Below are 23,738 nucleotides of genomic sequence, written 5' to 3'. Positions count from 1 at the left end.
TAAATGAATCCAAAAATAGTATAGTTCTAGGACATAAGGTATCCACGATGTTTACAAAATTATGTTCGGCATTTTTATTTTATAATAACCTATGAAGCTTGGCCTATAGAGCCACCTAATTTAATTACCTAAATTTTTAATGTGACATTAAAGCAAATACTTAGCCATACATATCGGGGACTTGATAACGGAATGCTAAGTGGATTAATATTTATATTTTTCTTGAAAAAAAAAACACAAATGATGGACTGTGCTTTTTTTGTGCAACAAAATTTTTGTTGCAAAAATTATTATTTTATTTCATTTTCTTATTACCATTCATGCAAAAACATTGGAGGAAACATTTAAATTGTTGTCAGTGCTTTTATTTAAAATTATTTTTTTCTTTTGATTGTTGTTGGTTGGTTGTGGTTGCTGTTTGATTGATTGGTTGGTTGGTTGGGCAGAATTTCAAACATATTTGTTAATAAAAAGCGTTAGGGGTGTTCAGCATTTGCTCAATACGTTCATGATCATGATGATGATGCTGATGTGGTGATAAATGGTTGATGGATGGATGGTGGCCCCTGGAATTCCAAAATCCGAAGATTTCTATTCCAGCAAAAAATTATTCTGGGCCCTGGTGCAACAAATCTGTGAAGACCCCCTGTCGTTTATAAACAAACATCAAAAGTGCATTTGAGAAAAATCGAAAAAGAAACCAAGCACAAAATTTGTTTTTTTTTTATTGGTTTTGTTTATAGCGTCTTTTTGGGATGCTTTGTTGTTATTTGAGGGTTTCAAGTTATGGGTCCTTGCTCTGAGGAAAACGGGAAAAAGGGGTCAGAGTTAGGGGCCCATAACTTGTCTAACCTCTTTTGTGGCACAAAAAATAAACGCTATAGCTTTGCATTGCATTTTTTTTAAAAGACGGTGTTTTAGAAGCGCATTTTTTTTTCTTAAACTTTTTTTAGTTTTTAGATTGGACAAAGAAAAACTTGTAACAAAAGCAAAATAATATTAAAATTTGAGAAATACCAGAAGAAATTGTGTTTTGGAACAATTTCATCGGGTATTTCAAAATGCAGTTGGGTTCCCCAGGCTTGAGGTTTAATTTTTTGGGGGGAAACTAAGTGCATTTTTGTATTATTATTTGAGAAGATCAATTAATTCAAACAAAACAATATTCAAGTTTTTTGTATAGTTTTTTTTTATTATTTGAGAAGATCAATTAATTCAAACAAAACAATATTCAAGTTTATAGTAAGTATAGTAATAATGAGAGAAAAAAGAGTATGTAGAAAAAAGTTTACTTGGAAAAAATAGTTTGGAAAAAAATGTAGCATTATATTGTTGTTGTTTTTGTGTGATTTTCATGTGTTTTTTTTTGAGGCCTAAAAGCTATTGTTTAGTTTAGAAAAAAATTAATTTAAAATAGAAAATAAAATTTTGAAATTCTAAGATAACAAAAAATTCAATTTTTAGTATTGCAAATAAATAACTACGAAATATTTTTTTAAGAAAAACAATTAATTGACTAAATATCATTTGGTTTTGATTTTAGGCGTATAAGTGTTGACGTTGCTTCGAAGTTCCCAAAATTTAATTTCTAATCATTAAGATCAAGAGCTGTGAGAAAATTTTTCATCTAAAGATAAATACTATCGCCCCAGAACAGTGTTGGGCAAAACTAAATTGAGAGCAAGTGTGTGCGAGCATAACTGAGAATTCACCATTAAAAACGACTGACTTAAGGTGAAAAAAGAGAACATGTGTTTACCCATCTACCCTCAGTTACGGTAGCATATATGGGTATAAAAAACAATTATGAAATTCTCTCAGTGATTTTTCTTGGACTAAATATCATTTAGACGCCATTGCCTAAATATCATTTGTTTGTAATTTTAGGCGTATAAGTGTTAACGTTAATCATGCGCCACTTGTTTCGAAATTTCAAAAATTCAATTTATAATCATTTAGAGCATGAACTTTGAGAGAATTTTTTATCAAAAGAATTCTATAGTAATTTCTATCGCCTCAGAAGCTAAATAATTTTTACAGTAACTCTCTCCCAGCGATTCTTCTTGGACTAAATATCATTTAAACGCCATTGACTATATATGATTATTTTGTAATTTTAGGCGTATGAGTGTTGATGTTAATCATACACCACTTGCTTCGAAATTACCAAAATTAAATTTCTAATCATTTAGAGCAAGAACTTTGAGAGGCAATTTTATTTAAAGAATTCTGCAGCGATTTCTATTGTCTGTTCTATTGTCTATTGTCTTTCTATTGTCTAAATATCATTTATGCGCCACAATGTTCACGGACTAAATATAATTTGTATTGATTTTAGGCGTATAAGTGTTGAAGTTAATCATACGCCACCTGCTTCGAAGTTTCCAAAATTAAATTTATAATCATTTAGAGGAAGAGCTTTGAGAGAATTTTGGTTAATTTTAATATTGAAAAGAAATGACGGAATATTTAAAAAATATGTATATAATACTGTATTGTGTTGGAATTCAATTTGACAACTTTGAAAAAAATATATACCGGAATTCAGTAATACTAAATAGTAGTTTATATATATATATATATATAGTATATATATGTTGAAGTTTCTATATATATATATATAATTCATAGTAGTAAAATAAAGTATTTTTAAATACACAATTAAATTAAAAGCCAAATATTTCAAATATCATGGCAAATTTGAAAATAACTCAATATTTTCTGCGTATGATTTTTTACGATTAAAAACACTCCTATAAACCTATTTATAGAATCATAGTCCTATATTAAATTTGTTCTACGAAGAAGGCTAAAGAACAGCCTTTGTGATTCCAAATGCGGCTAAAAAATGCTGACTGACCGAAAATGCGGACTCATGTTAAGCATTTTATAAATATCGATTGATTTTTTTTTTTTTTTAATTTTTGATAGGAGGATTTGAAAATAAATTTTAAATTGGTCTTAGCAAAGACACACTTGGGTCCCCAAGCGGTTAATTGTGAAAAAAAATCTTGAAACGTACTTTCAGAATATATAAATATGGTTTGCAGTGTCGTTGAGAGTGTGGCACAAAAAAGCACCGAACGGTCTTGGGTTCGAATCACAAACGTTTCGATTTTTCAAAATGTTTTTCGAATATTATTTAAAGAGGAAAAAAGTATCTGAAGTACCCTGACACCCAGAGGTATATGGTAACACTACTACATAGGCAAGGACCCCCAGCACTGCACACACAATTGAAGTATTCATTGTTTCTAGGCAACGTAGATGGCACCACTATCATCTAGGACATGCTGCCGCCGATCAATGTTCTAATTAGTCTACTTAACTGAAAATAATAATAACGAAATTCATATAAGCACTAATCGCTTGGAATGGTGATACTTTGTCTAAAACTCTATTCTCACGAAAGGAGTGGCGGACGGAAATAGTATATCACAATCGGAAGCCCTCTGACAGTGTAATAAGTAAACTTGACATCAACATCGAAAGATGAGGGTAACACGGAAATAGCAATAACAGGCTATAGCGCCATCCAGAGGAAAATGGCAAAACTGCAGGAGGGTGCGTTGTTTCTATGCAGAGATAGATGGCAGTTCCATCACCTAAGACAGGTTACAATTGACCTAAGACAGGGTGCAATGAAATTCACACAACGACTTATCGCTTAGAATGCTAATACTTTGTCAAAAACCTATTCTCCCGAAAGGAATGACAGCCGTAAATAATATATCAGCAAGGAGACGGACAATCGGAATCTCTCTGACAATGTAATAAGTACACTTGATACAGATGAAGGCAATACGAAAATAGGAAAAACAGGCGATAACGCCATCCAGTTGAAAATTTCAACACTCAGTAAGTAAGGGAGTGCATTATTTCTAGGCAAAGATAGATGGCAATCTCATTACCTATGACAGGGTATAAATAATCTATGACAAGTTACAATTGACCTAAGACAGGGTACAACGAAATTCACCCAAAGACTATTTGCTTAGAATGGTCATACATTGTCAAATCCATATTCGTCTCAAAAGGAGAGATAGGTGGACAAAAGGATGAACAAAAAGAGAAAACCATGAGGATAATACTAAAATAGGTATGAAGACGATAGCACCATCCATAGGAACAGAGTCAAAACTACATAAGCATGGACCACAACCACTGCAAACATTCAATGATGTGTTAACACTAGGCAAAGATAGATGGCAGTCCCAGTCCAACTATAAAGTAAAAAGCAATGATTATTGAAACTATACGAGTAAGATGGCGTTGCTTTGTGGAAGCAAGAGGAGTGATATATATATATTCTCGTTTTTCTGCCATGGATATATACCTTAGAATATATAAAAATTAAAAAAAATGAATTTGCTTCTAACCGTTATTATAGATTTTCCCTGCAAGCCACAGATGTTTTCCTCAACATATTAATTAATATAGTTTCTAAATATATTAGAAACTATATTAATTAATATGTTTTCCTATATATACAGTTGTATTATTGAATTCCGATATAAAATTATTTTGTAAATATATAAATAAATGTAGTATTTAATCACCTTTTACCATTTTGAATTCCAACATATGACTTTCTTTAATAAAATTGTGAGTTCTTTTCCCTACACCATTATCCATTTTCCTCTCGATTCACACCCAAAAATTTTATTTTAATTAAACTTCTTCAATTGATTATGAGATTCTTCCGATTTCTATTGCCTCTCAGGGACTGAGAATTTAGATACAGTTCATGGTCTAAATGGTTTTAATTTCAATAAGTCCAAGCCAAAGATTTTGGACCACATCTCATTAATTTGCTTTGGGTACACCGTGTCGAATTAGATGTGTCGTTACTAATACGCTCCATATGTTACTAGACATATAATATATTTAAGATGTATAATTAAATGAAAGTTAATTTCACAACGAGGTGGTATTTGTAGAATCGAAACTGAAAATTTGCATCTATGTTTTATGGTCTAAATGCTTTTAATTTTAGGCGTATAAGTGTTGGCGTTACTAATACGTCACCTGCTTAAAAGTTCCCAAAATTACATTTTGAGAGAAGATTTAGATCTATAACTTTCGGAGAGAATTTTGCTAACATATTTTGAGCAAATAGGTTAACTTTTTTCCTTGTCTAAAGGTACATTTTTTAAGAGGGCATTGAAAGATCGTGTTTATGGTGCCTACAATACAAGTATATACTAGGACAAATATTAAAGCCCATCTTTTTTGATTAGAGAAATAAAAAATGCCCAGAAAGTCGAAACTTCTGAAAAATATTATTCTCACTGATTTTTTGGACATAATATTTCAAGTTTTCAACTGCCAAATTATTTACATCGCTGAAAGAATGGTCCTTCCCTTAAAGGAAAAACTCATTTTACCTTAAAATGTCGTTATTCATCGTAAAACACCATATTTAGAGGCTTTGACTTCTAGAACAATTCTCTTTTTAATGTCTGAGAATCGATTTTTAATTCGACCATCAACAATAGCCTTTATTTTTGTGCTATAATTTTACTGTATGTTTAGTGACTAGTTCATATATAAAATTGGATCCGATATACGTGAACTTATTTGTCAATATTTTATGAGAGAAATTCTCTCAAAATTTTTAGCTCAAATTCGCCCATAAATTTACTTTTGGGTTCTTAAAAGTAGGTGACGTATAAGTAACGTCAGCACTTATACGCCAAATATTAAAATAATTAGCTTTGGTCCATGAACTGGGTGGCGTATAAGTGATAATTATATCAGGAATATCCGAGAGAATTTTTATAAAAAAAATAATAAAATTGCATTTCCTATCAAATATTTTTCACATATTCTAAAATTTGAAATGGTGTAGGGTTTCAAATTAATTTGCTTTCCTTAAAAAAATATTCCGAAAAAAAATTCTTCAAAAAATATTTAAAGCCTTTTATTATAAGAAAATGAAGCAATTATAGTTATTTAATAGATTTCAAAATTTTTACTAAATAAATTCAAATAGAAAAAAAATATTTTAAAATAGAAAGTGGGGAAAAAGTTTTAAAAAAATTGTTTACATTCCTGGTATTTGTTATGTAGTTTAAGATAAGTTTTTAAATATGTTTTTTTGTGTGTTTAAAATATGTAATGGTGAATTTATTGTATTAATTTTTATTATATTAATTTTTAAATTAATTATTTAATAAATAATTAAAAAAAAAATCACTCACAATTACTTGTAAAACATATATAATCAAAACAAAGCTTTTTTTTTCAAAATTAAAAACAACATAAAAATTTAATTTAATAAAAACAAAAAATGAGAAAAAAATTAAAACTGAATAATAAGAAATTGTTGTTATTGTTTTGTTTTTCTGTTTTTTTGTTGTATCAATTATTTAATTTTTACAATTAAAAATTTTTTATTTTTCTGTTTGATTGATTGATTTGTAAATGAAATAGTTTTGTTTGAATTTAATTTGAAATTGGGTTTTTTTTTAAAAATTATTTTTTTTAATATTGTTGTTTTTTTTTAATTTTTTTGATTGTTTTTTTTTTTTTTTTGGGTTTACCTTTAAAATTAGGTTGCTTTTAGTTATGCCATCTTTGTCTTTTCTGTGCATTCTCCCTCTTCGATCAGCACTTTTTTTCTGTAGATTCTGCAGAATCTAGAACCATAATGATTTGAGTTTTGTTTAATTGAGAAAAGCCCTGATCACAACTAAATGTTTTTTTTGGTTTTTTGTTATGTTTTTTTTTAATTTAAAATATTTATTTGTTTATATTTTTGTTTAAGGTTTAAGAAATTAATTAAATTATTTGATAAATTTTATATGTTTACACACACACATAGACAGACATTCAGTAACGTAAAAAAATAAAGAAGTTCCAAAGTAAAAAAAGTAGATATATTTTAGGAGAACAGTAATGAAAAATATTTTTTGAAATATATTTAAGGATTGGAGTTCTATATGGGGAGGAGTGTGGGGCGGAGGGGGCAAATATAGGTGGTTTGATTGGTTTTGGGGAATCAGGGGTCACATCTCCAAAGAACACAGTTTTAAATACAGTTTTACATTTAGCAAACAAACGCAAATGACAAAACTAAATGGAGGGGGAAATTAAAATTATATTATTCTGTGTAAACAAAAATTAAAATATATGAAAAAGCTTAGCAGAAAACTGAAAATGTTCTTTTTTTTAATATTGTGGCATTTCTATTCATTTTTCAATATTATATTAAATTTGGCGTATAAGTTTTGACGTTACTCATACGCCGCATGACCTAAGGTGAATAAATCATGGCATACTTTTAGGCCTTCCAGTTTTGACAATATTTTATTGTGAATCTGAGGTTCTATGACTTTTTTCTATTAAAAAAGAAACCGATGCTTAAATTTCTTACCTATCAAAACTTTATAGAATCTTCAGAAAAGTACCCTAGTACCTGAGGACTGGTGAATGCTTTTCCGGCGAATATTTTTATTTTTACTAAAAAAATATAATCTGGGGGAATGTCCATTTCAAAAAAAAAAAAAAAAAAAAAAAAAACTGGAACCTGAGGTGCAGGCAAAGTTTTTCTATAGAAAAAAAATAGACCGCATATCAGCCAAATTAATGCTATAGGACAAAGTCTACCGATTTTTTTTCTTTTGTAGGAAAAAATAGGACCTGATATAATATTTAATAGTACAAATTGAACATTAGGCCTGCCTAATATTTCTCTACTTTTAAAATAGAAAATTCCCGATATTTTAATAGAAAAAAATGGATTATTATAATTATATCTTGCAATTTGTTTCAAGAAGAAAAAAGTCTTGCCAATATGTATTTAGAAAAAAAGTCTCCAAATAGGGTTTTTTGTAGTTTTGTTTTTCTCTAAAGTTTTCCATAAATACTACGTATACGAATCGAATAGAATATAGGTTCTATAATAAAAACTTCACCAGAAATTCTACAAGTTTTTATAGAGGAAAATCTAGACCTTTGAAAATGTTCTAGAAGGGAGTCAGAAAATGTCCTCTGAACTATACGAACAATATAAAGAAAAATGACAAATCCAAAAAGTATTGATAATATTAATTCGGTTTACAAGGGCAATAAGAAACCTAACTTGAAATTTTATCTTTTGAGCACTTGATTTTTTTTTCATCCTATAAATATATTTGAGAAATAGGCTTCCATCATATAAAAATCGCAGGTTGAATGTATAGATTCAGCTAGCTTTGATAAACCTATTTGGAAAATTTTGCTAATTCTCTTTGGGTACAAAGGTCGTATAAGTGGTGTCGTTACTTATACGCTCCATATATCGGAATACCTGTTTATTCAAGTAACAAAATTCTTCAGAAGGAGTACGTCTTGGGTTTCATTTAATGTCCTATGTGGTGTGTGAATATGCTACTGGAAAACAATATTTTTTCCCTTATAATAGCTTTTATTATTTTCATGAACACAAGGTCGTATGAGTTCTATTGTTACTCATACGCTACAGACATTTAAAAAAAAATTTGTAGCAAATTTGCAAATTTTACAGAAATCCTCTGGAAGTATACACTGGATTTTTTTTCAACAGATGAATCCTAACAGACGTCGCATTTTCGAAGGACCATTAACATGAAATTGGATCCACAAACATGTCATTCTGCAACCCATACTAAATTTTTCATTTGGTCAGATATAGAGTTGCTTCTTACAATGGGACAAAATTATGTAAATCAATTTAAAGGAAATTTCAATCGGACACCCGTTGATTATTTGTATAAATATTTGATAAACATGAGGAGTTTGGTGCACCATTTACTTAAAATCGGACGAAAATTTGTATTAAAGCCATATCGACATCTAAACCGATTTCATCTAAACTTGTCACAGCTTAGGTTATACTAATTTCAGTATGTTTTGTGCATATCGGCCACATTTTGAGTTCTTGGAGCATCATTTACTTAAAATCGGGAGAAAATATATATAAGAGCTCTATCCAAATCTGAACCGATTTCAACAAAACTTTCCACTACATTGTGCACAGTTCATTGTACAAAATTGCGTGGGAATCGGACAAACTTTGGGTCTTTAGTGCACAATTTACATAAAATCTTAATTAAAAGTATATAGGAGCTATATCTAAATCTGAATCGATTTTCAGGAAACTTACCACTTATCATTCTTGACTTAATTCAGTCCGCTATACCAAATTTCGTGCAAATCGAAAGATATATAGGGACTTTGGTACACCATTTACCTTAAATCGGACAAAAATATATATGAGAGCTATATCTAAAGCTGAACCGATTTTTCCCCAATTTCAATAGGGTTCGTCCTTGGGCCAAATAAGTGACATATGCCAAATTTCATCCAATTCGGATCATAAATGCGACGTGTACTTTGTTTACAATTTAACATGGACAGACAGACGGACGGACGGACATGCATAAATCGACTTAAAAAGTGATTCTGTGCATATTCTTAAAAGGAACCATATGTCTATCTCGTTTCCTTTTGCAAAGACATAATACCCTGTACCACAGTGTGGTGAAGGGTATAAAAATATACATCAACATTTTTCTGATTGCATTAAGACTAGCACTTTTCAAAAGTTCAACTATCGTGGGGACTTCTTCGTAAATTAAGCATTTTTGAACGTCTTTTAATACCCTCATTTGAACATCTAATTATTTGTATTTCTGTACATCCGATCGAATAGGTTATGGCAGTCAATTGTATAAGTAAAATAAATAATTCAATAAATGTGATTTAACTCCTTTCCAAAAAGAACACAATTTCTCAATCTATTATAGTTAGAAGAGTATTTAAAAAAGCAACTGCACATAGTTCACACATCGCCTATGAAAATTGTTTTATTAACTGCAGTGATGTTATGTAATTCTTCTATTCACTTCTTTTAAAAGTTTTTGAATTATTATTAATTTTTTTTTGTGTTTTCATTGAATTGTTTCTGATATTGTAAATATTCACCAAATTCTTTTTAGGTATATTAGGTCGTATGAGTGCGGTCATTACTTATACGCACCATATGTTCACATATATGAAATCGATTTAAAAATGGAGATTTTTTTCAGTTTTCTGCTTGTAATTTTGTATTTATTTAAATATTTTTTTTGGACATTTGCAATTAAGTGTTATAATTTGTTTTTATTTTTTAATTTTATTAACATTATCCTTGTTCAAATTAATAAAGAAAATGTGTAATTGTAAACGAAAAAAAAAATTGTTCAAATAAAACAAAATCTTGAAATCCTAATGAAATAAGCCTTGATTAGCACAAACAAAATGATATGTAATGCATCGGAAATATGCTAATAACTGAAATATTTTACTTAGAGTTATAAATGACTTACAAATCATGCAAGCCATTTTGGGATAAATATTTATTTCATTTAAGAGAGTGAAATATTTTGTTTTAAATATACAATTCCTAAAAACATGAGGCAACGTAGATAGGTGGAACAAAAAATAGTTTTAATTCATATATTATATTTTTAGCTGTAAATGAAACAGTTTTTGCAGAGAACCTATAATATATAACTCTATTCTCAATTTAAAATATAGAGTTTTCGTAAAAAGTCAATAAGAAAATTATCCTCCATGAATATTGATAAACATAATTTGTTTATTCTTTGCACACATCAGTCGTATATATTCTATATGATTTAAAATATTGTTTATAGATTTGTTTTCTACACATAATTTTCTATCATTAATTTAACATCAAAGGCAAATACTGAGGGTTTTCTAGAAATATTTTGATTTTTATGTGAGCTATATATATTTTTTTCATCCATAAATACAAATAGTTTTCAATAACAATTTTAGTGTCTGGTATAATTTGGAAAAAAATAATTTCGATATATAAAAATGTGTAAAAAAAATCGCCTGCATTAATTATTATATTAATTAAATTTTCTTTACTTTGTAAAAAATACGAACCTGCATTTTTTCGATAAAACCCAGTAAGGAAAGTAGTAAAGTCGAACAGGGCCAACTTTATGATACCTTTCACTACTTTGGGTGTATTCAACAGGGCTATTGATACGTTTCGTGTCAACCATGCAACATTTACATAATTTCGTGCAAATCCAAGGATATATAGGGATTTCCGTGCACCATTGACATAAAATCGGACGAAACTATATATGGGAGCTATATCTAAATCGGAACCGATTTTCAAGAAACTTAGCACACATCATTCTAGACTTAATAAAGTACACTATGCCAAATTTCGTGCAAATCCAAGGATATATAGGGACTTTGGTGCATCATTTACATAAAATCGGACGAAACTATATATGGGAGCTATATCTAAATCTGAATCGATTTTCACGAAACTTAGCACACATCACTCTAGACTTAATTCCGTACCCTGTGCCATATTTCGTGCAAATCCAAGGATATATAGGGACTTTGGTGCACCATTTACATAAAATCGGACGAAACTATATATGGGAGCTATGTCTAAATCTGAAACGATTTTCACGAAACTTAGCACACATCATTCTAGACTTAATTCAGTACGCTATACCAAAATTCGTGCAAATCAAAAGATATGCAGGGACTTTGATGGAACATTTACCTAAAACCGAGTGAAACTATAGGGGAGAGGGGGGCACCTTTGAACGTGGGGCAGCTTTGAACAGCGCTCATAAAATCTTGGTTTAATATTTTTCCGACCCGCAACCACATTTTTGTATATGGCAATCTTGTTCTCTATATGCGTAAACCACTTTGGCTTGCTTTTTCAGTTGTCGAAAAATTGTGCATGGGTGACCATGTTTTCTCAGTGTCATTGTAAACTTTTATTCATTTGGTTGTAAGGGCGCAGGAAGAATTCTGTGATAGTTTTCTTTCGTCAAACAAATTTTTTGCATTCCAACAATCATTTCAAACATAACTAATGTTATTTCTTTCATATATATTTATTACAAAAAAAGTTATTTTAAATTTCCGTAAAATGCCATGGGTGGGGCACCTTTGAACATGCCCATTAAACTCGAGTAAAAAAAGGAGTTTTTAACATTTGGCTTCGATTTCTCAAAATTTCAAATGGGCTAATATGATTACGAAATTAACTGTATTTTTCACCATATTAATTTTTGTTTTTAAGTCATTTTATGTTTTAATAACTTTTGATCTAAATTTTTTAAATTTTGAACATTTTTATATATTTTTTAATGAATTAATGCATTTCTGATATGTATGAATAAAATACATACATATTTGAACATAAACACTGTAAAAAACCGTGTCGTTCAAAAATGCCAACCCCTGTTCAAAGGTGCCCCCCTGGGGGGGCAGTTTTGAACACTTTGAGTTCGTCCATTAAAACAGTAATAAAATATATTTCTCAAGCTTATAGTATGTCATATGTATACTCATTTTAAAGGTTACATATGTACCTATAAGTTAAAATTTATAAGACACCAAAAATTATAAAATAAAAAAATGTTATAAGGCTTGAAAGCAAAAAGTGTTCAAAGGTGCCCCCCTCTCCCCTATATGGGAGCCATTTCTAAATCTGAACCAATTTGCACGAAACTCATCACACATCATTCTACACTTAATTCAGTACTTTATGCCAAAATTCGTGCAAATCTAATGATTTTCAGGGACTTTGATGTACCATTTACCTAAAATCGGACGAAAATATATATGGGAGCTATATCTAAATCTGACCCGATTTTCTCCAATTTCAGTAGGGTTCGTCCTTGGGCCAAACCACTGGGCTGTGCCAAATTTCATCCAATTCAGATCATAAATGCGACCTGTACTTTCTCACAAAAATACATGGACGGACGGGCAGACGGACATGCATAAATAGATTCAGAATATGATTCTATATAGCTCCCATATATAGTCCGATTTTTGATAAATTGTGGACCAAACTCGCAACATTTGTCCGATTGAGACAAAACTTTGCACAGCGTACCAGATTAGGTTCAGTTTCATGTGTGAGAAGTTTTATGGAAATCGGTTCAGATTTAGATATAGCTCCCATATATAGTTTCGTCCGATTTTAGGTAAATTGTGCACCAAACTCGCAATTGTAGTCAGATTCAAACAAAATTTTGCAAAGTGCACTGAAATAAGTCCTGATTTATGTATGCGAAGTTTTGTGAAAATCTGATCACATTTAGATATTGTTTTGTCCGACTTTAAAAAAAATGTGCACCAAACTCGTAATTTTTGTCCGATTGAGACAAAATTTTGCACAGCGTACTGAATAAGGTCCTGTTTGATTTTTATGAAGTTTTGTTGAAATCGTTTTAGATTCAGATATAGCTCTCATATATAGTTTCGTAAATGGTGCACCAAACTTTCCATAATTTTTTTTCAATTGAGACAACATTTTTTTTGCAGAGCGTATTAAAATAGTTTCACATTGATGTATACGAAGTTTTGTGAAAATCGGGTCAGATTTGGATATATCTCCCCTATACCGATTTTTTGGTAAATGGTGCATTAAACTCCCAAGAATTGTCCGATTGATACAAAATTATGCCAACGTATTGAGATAGGTCCTTATTATTATTAATGTATTCGACGTTTTGTGAAAATCGGTTCAGATTAAGATAGGGCTCCCACCGAGGAGGCCTACGTCTGTTCCATATACACGAGAGAAAATTGTGAACAGCGCTCTGTGCTGCAGCATACCAAACGGTATATGAGACGGTTGCTTAATTAGGTCCAGATTTACATATAGCTCCACATACATACACATACAAATGGTACACAAAAGAATCAAATTGACATATAATTTTTCATAGATTTCAGAATGGTAAGTGCATTGAGTTTTTACTTGATTCAAATATCTATGTAGATAACACATTTAGTTTCGCCCCATTGCATTTCAATGGTCGTCGTTTAAAAATAATATATGTCTGTTCTATCTACAGGATATTGTATATATTAGCATCTCATGTATGTATCCAAAATGGTGAAGGGTATCATATAGTCGGCGCCGTCCGATTTTTGAACTTTCTTTACTGGTTTTGATGTACAATAATGACAATTTAATCAAATTTTTTTTATTATTATTTTTATTATTTGTACACAAGGGCGTATCAGTGTTGTCAATTCGTATACGCACCATACGTCGACACATTAAATATTTGTTATACTCTCGATCATAAGAGTGGAGTGTGTATAAAATGTGTCATTCCTAGCAAAATATATGTCGTTGAAACCAGGGACGTACGCAGGGGGGGAGCCCTGGGGGCTTAACTTCAGAGCTGATGCGCTGATGAGTTTTTTTTTAAGAAGGTCTAAAGTGTGTTTTTATAGATCAGACTCTTTTTTTATCGAGCTGAAACCGGGAGGTTTCATCTAAAGAGAATATTTACAGAAGAGCTTAAGGAAGTATTTATAAACCAGCTGAAAGCAGTATTAGCCATCTGTAACGAGGAAGCTGGAAGTAGATGGCGGGAGAAATCTGTAGAAATTTAAAATCTATTTGCTTGGTCATTCAGATTATTGTCAATATAAGGAAATGATTAATACAAATACATTGGGTCGTATGAGTGTTGACAATACGTATACGCATGCCCATACCTATTAAATTTTGACATAGATTCTGAGAATTTTTTAATGAACTTTAATAATTTATTTAATTTTTCAATTCTTTTTCTAATAAATTGCATGACAAGCTTTCTTAGAAGCTAAATTTTTCGTGTTTGACATTGAAATAATATATTCAATGCTAATAGAACTAATAAATTTATATGAACTAGGAAGTTATGTCTATAAAGAAATATATTAATATTAATTTAAAAACCTGTTAATTGTTGTAAAGAGATTTTCTTATTATTTATTTTGTATTTACCAAGTTATAATTAAAAATGTGGGAAAACTAATTAGTAATTGTAATTATTTGATTGTTTAACCAGGAAAATTACATTGAACTCATCATTATAGGAAAAAATCAAACAAACCGGGGCTACACACCGTTTCAATCTAAGATGAGATTTAATTTTTAACTATTTTTCGTTAATGTGTTTTTAACAATTAACAATTTAATTAATAATAAGAACAATAACGTAATGCATATTTATGAAAATTCTCCAAGATTCATTAATAAATATTCTAAGCCAGAAATTCGTCATCACATCACATCTCACTCTTATTTGTGTTGAGTTAATAAAAAATAATATCTTCCACAGTCTCGTGGCTAATATTGTTTGATTTGAAAATTATACATTTTACTGCGTTATACATTGAAATAGTTTATAATTATTATTAGTATTAGCTTTAATTACACTTGAAACTGTAAGTGATTTTTTTATGGATTTTTCTTTGCAGTCGGCTGGTATTTAATTCAATTTAATTAGTTTGCGTCATTGATATCATCCCGTAAGAGATGAATGAGGCATCTCTTTTGTTATGCCTGTTTAATTAGAACAATAAAATTAATGAAAACAATTTCACAATTGTAAATATTGTGGAAAAAAATTCTTCGAAGCGAAGTACACAGAGAGAATATTAGAAATATTAAAAAAAAAAAATATTAAAATAAAATAATAATTAAGATAATTTCTGAAAATAATCTTTCTGAGATATACAAATCTATATGTCCACGGTTTGTTACATTAAAAATATTTTTTATAAAATTGGAAACAAATTAAAATCTTTAAAATGGGTTGCATAACCTAAGTTTGGAGAAAATATTAACTTGTGATTGTTTTAAATAATATTGCTCTGTTCCAGAACATGAAAGAATCTTGATAACTTTAAAAAATATTTTTCTTTGCATTTCTTTTTTATTATTTTTTTATAAATACCTATTTTTTAAGGTCCAATATTGGCTCTTTAAAGTAATAATTATAATTTGTACATAAGGTCGTATGAGTGTCGGCAATACGTATACGCATCATATGTCCACACATTCAAAATATTTGTGATAACCTTGACCTTAAGGTAGAGTAGTGGGTATTGAATTTGTCATTTGACTGGCAACACCACGAAAAATTCGCCAAGGACACCATAAAGAATAAATTAAGTATTCAACGGAATACAATTCGATGTCGATTTAGCCAAGGTCATATATCCGTCCGTTTGTTGAAATCACGGCAGATCTTGCAACATTTAAGATGGAGCATTTGTAATTTTGTTCACACATTGCTACTAGACCTAGTATGTTTGGTCTAAAATTGATTCACATTTTTGGTATAGCCCCATACAGAATCAACGGATTGTGTAGGTTCTTGAAAAAAAATATCAAAAACGTCTACACCTTATGTAGGTCTCTGAAAAATATTTTTAAAAAAATCTACGCCTTCTGTAGGTCCCTGAAAAAAATATTTCAAAAATCCTAAAATTATTCTTAAAAAATCTATGACTTCTGTAGGTTTATGAAAAATATTTAAAAAAAAAATCTACAACTTCTGTAGGTCCCTGAAAAATTTTTCTTTAGAAAATCTACGCCTTATGCAGGTCCCTGAAAAATATTTATGAACATCTTCGTATCGTGGAGGTCTCAGAAAACAAATATTTAAAATGTCTACGACTTCTGTAGAGGTCCCTGTTGCCATTTATGGCAACTCCCCTAAAAGCTGACGATATTTTTGGGATTTTGGGGATGTTTTTTCATTCATCCATTTTTGGGAGTAGCTACCATATCAGGGTAACCCAAGAAATTTGCATTTTTTAGAGATTTTTAGTAGGTCTTTCATTTGGTATTTTAGATTCTCATTGGATGGAAAATGTTGCTACCAAAAATTATCAATATTGGTTCAAGTTAAGGGGTAGCTACCATAAAAGGGTACCTCAAAACTGCCGATATTTTGAGGATTATTAACACGTTTTCAATCGAATGGGCTATAATTTGTTAATTTTGATTCTCATTGTTCTTTAAAAAATCTACGACTTTTGTAGGTTTATGAAAAATATTTTTCATTCATCCATTTATGGGGCAGCTACCATATCAGGGTACCCCAAGAAATTTGCGTTTTTTAGAGATTTTTTGTAGGATTTTCAACCGAATGGTCTATAATTTGGTATATTGGTTTCTCATTGAGTAGAAAATCTTCCTACCAAAAATTGTGAATATTGATCCACTTTCTAGGGGGTAGCTACCATATAAGGATACTCCAAAGATTTTGGTATTTTGGGAATTTTTAAAACCTTTTTTTAACCGAATATACTGTCGTTTGATATCATGGGTTCTCTTTATATAATCAAACTTCCTACCCAATTATAACAAATATTGGTATATTTTGGGGTAGCTACCATATTAGGGTACCGTCAGAATTACGATATTTTGAGAATTCGGTAAACGTTTTTTCAATCGAAAAAGCTATAATTTGGTATTTTAGATTCTCATTAGATGGAAAATGTTGCTATCAAAAATTATCAATATCGATCCAAGTTAAGGGGTTAGCTACCATATAAGGGTACCTCAAAACTGTCAATATTTTGAGCATTCTTAACACGTTTTCAATCAAATCGACTATAATTTTGTCGATACTTTGAGGATTCTTAACAGGTTTTTTAATCAAATCGACTATAATTTGGTATTCTTATTGGATATGAAAATCTTGCTACCAAAAATTTTTAATATCGATCAAGGTTTTGATATAGCTGTCATATAACGGAACTCCCCAATTTCCGATATTTTGGCCAATTTTCCAATCTGAGTGTCTGTAGATTGATATTTTGATTTCTCCTGGCATGTCATAGCACCGCTATAACAAAAGTCACGATCGATTTTAGGTATTTTAAATTGTTCACCTCATGGTGAAGGGTCCGGCGGAAGAAAATTTATTTTTTTACATTTATATCCTTAACAACACTGTGGTGCAGGGTATTATGTCTTTGTGCATATGTTTGTAACAGGCAAAAGGAATCGTCATAGACCCATAGTTCCCTTTGAAAATATGCATAGAATTTTCTGAGTCGATATACGTCCGTCGATGTCCGTCTGTCCGTCCATGTATTTTGTGACCAAAGTACATGTCGCATTTATGATCCGATTTGGATGAAATTTGGCACAGTTCACTTATTTGGACGAACCCTATAGAAATTGGAGAAAATCGGTTCAGATTTAGACATAGCTCCCATATATAGTTTCGTCCGATTTTATGTGATTGTTGCACCAAACTCCCAATATTTGACCGATTGGGACAAAATTTTGCACAGAGTACTTTATCATGCGAAGTTTTGTTGGAATCGGTTCAGATTTAGATATAGCTCTCATATATAGTTTCGTTCGATTTTATGTGAATGATGTACCAACATTATGCACAGAGTACTGAATTACGTCCAGACTGATGTCTGCGAAGTTTTGTTAAAAACGGTCCAGATTTAGATACAGCTCCCATATATAGTTTCGTCCGATTTTTTTTTGTGAATGACGCTAGAAAATCCCAATATTTGTCCGATTGAGACAACATTTTTGCACAGAGTACTGAATTAGGTCGAGATTATTGTTTGCGAAGTTTTGTTAAAATCGGTTAAGATTTAGATATAGCTCCCATATATTATAGTTTCGTCCGATTTTATGCGAATAATGTACAAACCCCAATTTTTGTCCGATTGAGACAACATCTTTGCACAGAGTACTGAATTAGGTCCAGATTGATATCTGCGAAGTTTTATTAAAAACAGTCCAGATTTAGATATAGCTCCCATATATGGTTTCGTCCGATTTTTCTGAATGATACACCAAACTCCCAATATTTGTCCGATTGGGACAAAATTTTGCATAACGAATGAAATTGAGGAAAAAATTATGTATGATAAGGTTTGTTGAAATCGGTTCAGATTTTAATATAGGTCTTATATATATATTTTCGTTCGATTTTATGTAAATGGTGCACCGAAGGATCTATGATCGTTCGATTTATACGAAATTTGAATATGGAGTGCTCAGGTCCATAGGTCTATGTGTTTATACATAGCTCATATATATAATTTTACTCGATTTCATAGAAATTTTCAACCAAACCAAAGGATCCAAGTCTGCCCTTTTGAGTGCGGTTTGGGGTTTTTGGGGGGGTTTTCTTAATTGGTTCAAATATCTATTTATATAGCACATTTAATTTCGCCCGATTCCATCTCAATGGTCCTCCAAAGATTCTATATCTGTTCTATCTATAGGATATTATAGATATTAACATCCCTCGTATGTACTCAAAGTGGTGAAGGGTATCATATAGTCGGCCACGTCCGACTTTTGATCTTTCCTTACTGGTTTTAAAATTATTTTTAAGGGTCCACCAAAGGCGTGGATTTATTTTAATTATATTTAAGGGCCCACCAAAGGCATCGATTTTATTCAAAGTTCCTGCATAGACGTTTCGAAGTTCATTTAGAAACATGTGTCGGTCCCGTCCGAATTTTGAACATTCCTTACTTGTTTTTTTTTTCTGTTTTTGCAATGTTTTTTTTTTAATTTTTTTATTTTCCATATTAATTCATCTTACCGACATATATTAATTAATATTTTTTTATTATATTTATCACATCTCTTCCCTATTTTTTTTATTTCATCTCAGAATATATACGACTTCGGTTGATGTGTGCAAAAGAAAAACGTTGGGTAACGGTAATTATCAAACTAATTAATAAATAATTACTAACAACAACATTTTCTTTTCTAAATAACAAAAAAATAATGAAACTCATTTGTCAGATAATATTTCCTGTATATTCGGTTCGGACATATCATCCCAGAAGAAATAAGATAAATGACAAAATATTTAAGTTTTTCATTATCCCCCCTTCCTTCCCCTAGTTCCCTCAATGTTGTGCCACTTAATCTTAATTCAAATCTAAGTCCCTGGGACAGAAATATGATCTCTTGTCGGAGTGGATTTTTTGTTGTTGTTGTTGTTGATTAACTTTAGGAAGAATGGCAAACAAAGTAGTTAAGTGCCTATTAGAGACATCTCTGCAACAACAAACTGTTATTTCTATTTCAATTTCTTTTCTGCTGTTGTTGTTGTTTTTATTTATATTTCCTATTAAAATGGAATCTCAGCAGTACCGGGCCGCCCTGACAACCGTGATAACAATTAGACGACGTTAGCCGTGACTTTCGCCATAACCTAACCTTCAACATCATTATGCCAATGATGGAGAAGGGATGATGATGTCGCGGAGAATGACGACCAGTGTAGTCACTCACACACACACGACCACTCACTCACTTACTCACTGGAGTGACCATGGGCATGATGTGATTTTGAATTCTGGAATTCGGTTTCGTTTTATTATTTTTTATTATTATTACCGTTACTATTATTTTTATTATTATCATAATTTTGACGACTACAATTGGTGAGCTTCGGTTCGATTCGGTTCGTCGTTCATTCCCTCAGTCATTAGTTCGGTAATGAAGTATTTAATTTAACGATTTTTTTCTTCGTTAATTTATCATAAAAAATAGCCACAGCAAAGACAGAGGGGAAGAGAGCGAGCGGGCGAGTGAAGGGAGGAGCAAGTAAGGGAAACTGAAGACGAAGTGAAAAAAAATACTTTGCGACAACAACAACGACGACGAGATAGACGGAAAACATATTGCTAACAACAATAATAATTGAAAATAGTAAGGAAAACACAAAACAAAAACAAAAAAAAAAAAGAGAAAATTACGAAGAAAGGAAATCCGAAGAGGAAAATATAAAAAGCTTAGTATTTTTTTTTTGTTATTAAAATTCGAGGATATGGCAGCTTAGAAATATAAACAGTCGAATACAGCTATAAAGGTCCTACTTTTTTACATTTCTCAGGAGAAGGTCTCCTTTCCATCGCATATAAAGTGCTATTCAGCGTGTTCTGTGAACGACTGAAGTCAATGGTCAATGACATTATTGGACCATACCAATGTGGCTTCAGACCTGGCAAATCCACAATTGGCCAGATTTTCACTCTGCGATACATTCCACCTACTCGTCGACTATAAAACTGCCCTCGACAGCCCTATCCGTTCAGAGGTGTTTAAAGTCCTATGGCTATGCAGGATAACTTTAACTGGTCAGCAGTTAAAGTCGGAAAGGACTTTTCGGAGCCCTTCAATACCGAATAAGAATTCAGACAAGGTGACAGATTGTCATGTGACCTGTTTAACTTCCTGCTGGAAAAGGTTATACGAAATGCAAATGTGAACCAATGACATTCTGTACACCAAACAGCATATGCTACACGCCTACGCCGACGACATCGACATAATGGGTCAAACATTTCGAGCGTTAGCAGCCACCTTTGAACTGGGAAAGGAGCCTGCCAAAGTGGGCTGGTAGTAAATGGCGAAAAGACCAAGCTGATGATGATCAACGCGCAAGACGTTCAGTAGTATTGGACCAACTGTGGAACTTGAAAACTACAACTTCGAGGTAGTGAAAGATTATATATATACCTCGGTACCGCCATAAAGAAAACTAATAACATCAGCCGTGACATCCGGAGGAGAATTGGTATTGGCCAACACATGCTACTATGGTCTAAGTCAGCAACTCAAAAGCAAGGTCAAACTCACACACTACAAGACGCTGATATTACCCGTGCTGTTGTATGGATCTGAAGCATGGGTACTTGCGCAAGCAAACGAGTCAGCTCATGAAGTGTTTGAAAGAAAAAATTCTCCGGAAGAACTATGAGCCAATCTGCGTCGACGGTGAATATTGGCGTCAAATGAACCCTGAGCTATACCATATATTCGCTGACATATACATAGTCAGACGTATCGAGCTGCAGCGACTACGTTGGCTAGGCCATGTTGTGAGAATAGATGAAGATGCCCCAGCTCAAAAGGCATATAAATGAGAGCCAAGTGATGGTTCACGCAGAACGGGAAGGCCACGAATCCGATGGAAACATCATGTAGATGACAAAATCTGAGAAAATGGTCTTTCAAAGCGGATGAAATGCGTCCAAGGCCGATGCGCCTGGAAATATTTTTTAAGCCCGGCTTATGGGACAACCGTTTCTGAATTCATTCTTTTGAAAATTATATTTTCTGAACAATTTGCCAGAACAATTAACAACCCAAATTTGAACAAATTTCGGAGGAATTTGAAGCAATTTCATTTAAGAACACCTTAAAAAATATTATTTTAAAAATTCACACCTATGGAAGATCTAGAAAAATATTTAAAATAAAACCTCACCTACAGAGAACCTTAAACCTCACCTACAGAGAACCTTAAATATAACTTATTGTAACGACCAAAAGTCGTGGAAACCCGGTTTTTGTTTGGAGTAGGACCCGATCTGAGGAGTGGTGTTGAAAAACGCAGTCTGAAGGAATTGAGATAGGGTGCTGAAAAAGGTGGGATATATCGGTCCACGTTTAGGCATAGCTTCCATATAACAGTACCCCCCAATTTTCGGTATTTTGGGATTCTTGAGGGCGTTTTTTTCGATCGAATACGCTGAAATTTGGTACATTGAGTTCTTATTGAGCACTAAATGTCTCCACAAAAAAATTATAAATATAGGTCCACTTTTTCTGGTAACCGCCACTAATTTTCTGTTTTTTTTTGGGGTTTTTATGGTATTTTTTCACCAAATTGGCTGTAATTTAATATATTGAGTTCGTAATAGGTTTCAAATCGCTCCACAAAAAATTATAAGTATAGGTCCATTTTTCGGATAGCCCCCCATATCAGGGTACCCCCAAATTTCGGTATTTTGGGGTTCTTGAGCGGGTTTTTCAACCGAATACATTGGTACATTGAGTTCTTATTGGGTACTAAATGACTCCACAAAAAAATTATAAATATAGGTCCATATAACGGTACCTCCTAATTTTCAGTATTGTGGGGGTTATGATCGTAGTTTTTCACCGAATTGGCTGTAATTTAGTATTTTGAGTTCGTAATAGGTTTCAAATCGATCCACAAAAAAAAACCCAGTAAGGAAAGTAGTAAAGTCGGACGGGGCCGACTATATGATACCCTTCATCACTATGGGTATATTAAACAGGACTATTAACATGAAATTGGATGAAATAAAATATGAGATATTTATCTAAATGTGAATCTACCTAGATCTATCCATAAAGTATGTAAATCGACTTCAAACAAATATAAATAGGTCATCCGTTGGGCTATGTCTGTCAAATTTCGTGCAAATCGAAAGATATATAGCGACTTTGGTCCACCATTTACATGAAATCAGACGAAACTATATATGGGAGCTATATCTAAATCTGGACCGAGTTTCTCGAAACTTGGCAGACATAATTCTAGGCTCAATTCAGTACGTTATGCCAAATTTGGTGCAAATCGAAAGATATATAAGGACTTTGGGGCACCATTTACATGAAATCGGACGAAACTATATATGGGAGCTATATCTAAATCTGAACCGATTTTCACGAAACTTGGCAGACATCATTCTAGACCTAATTGATTAGGCTGTACCAAATTTCGTGCAAATCGAAAGATATATAGCGACTTTGGTCCACCATTTACATGAAATCGGACGAATCTATATATGGGAGCTATATCTAAATCTGGACCGATTTTTTCGAAACTTGGCAGACATCATTCAAGGCTCAATTCAGTACGTTATGCCAAATTTCGTGCAAATCGAAAGATATATAGCGACTTTGGTCCACCATTTACATGAAATCGGACGAAACTATACATGGGAGCTATATCTAAATCTGGACCGATTTTCTCGAAACTTGGCAGACATAATTCTATGCTCAATTCAGTACGTCATGCCAAATTTGGTGCAAATCGAAAGATATATAGGGACTTTGGAGCACCATTTACCTGAAATCGGACGAAACTATATATGGGAGCTAT

General features: G+C 31.8%; 1 protein-coding gene across 1 annotated transcript in view; it reads right to left on the bottom strand.

Moving 5' to 3' along the window:
- LOC133338485 (uncharacterized) overlaps window positions 1–23,738 on the bottom strand; it is a gene marked incomplete at its 5' end in the record, with an annotated part of 75,182 nt that overhangs the window by 17,301 nt on the left and 34,143 nt on the right. Inside the window, one exon of the mRNA XM_061546653.1 lies at window positions 6,546–6,641. Within this exon, the coding sequence (XP_061402637.1) occupies window positions 6,546–6,641 (96 nt within the window). The remainder of the gene's footprint in view (window positions 1–6,545; window positions 6,642–23,738) is intronic.

Source organism: Musca vetustissima, unplaced genomic scaffold, assembly GCF_032173495.1.
Source record: "Musca vetustissima isolate MV318-11 ecotype Yass unplaced genomic scaffold, APGP_CSIRO_Mvet_v1 utg19307, whole genome shotgun sequence".
NCBI classification, from domain to species: domain Eukaryota; kingdom Metazoa; phylum Arthropoda; class Insecta; order Diptera; family Muscidae; genus Musca; species Musca vetustissima.
Note: the sequence above shows the minus strand (reverse complement) of the source record. Positions and strands in the feature narration are given on the sequence as shown.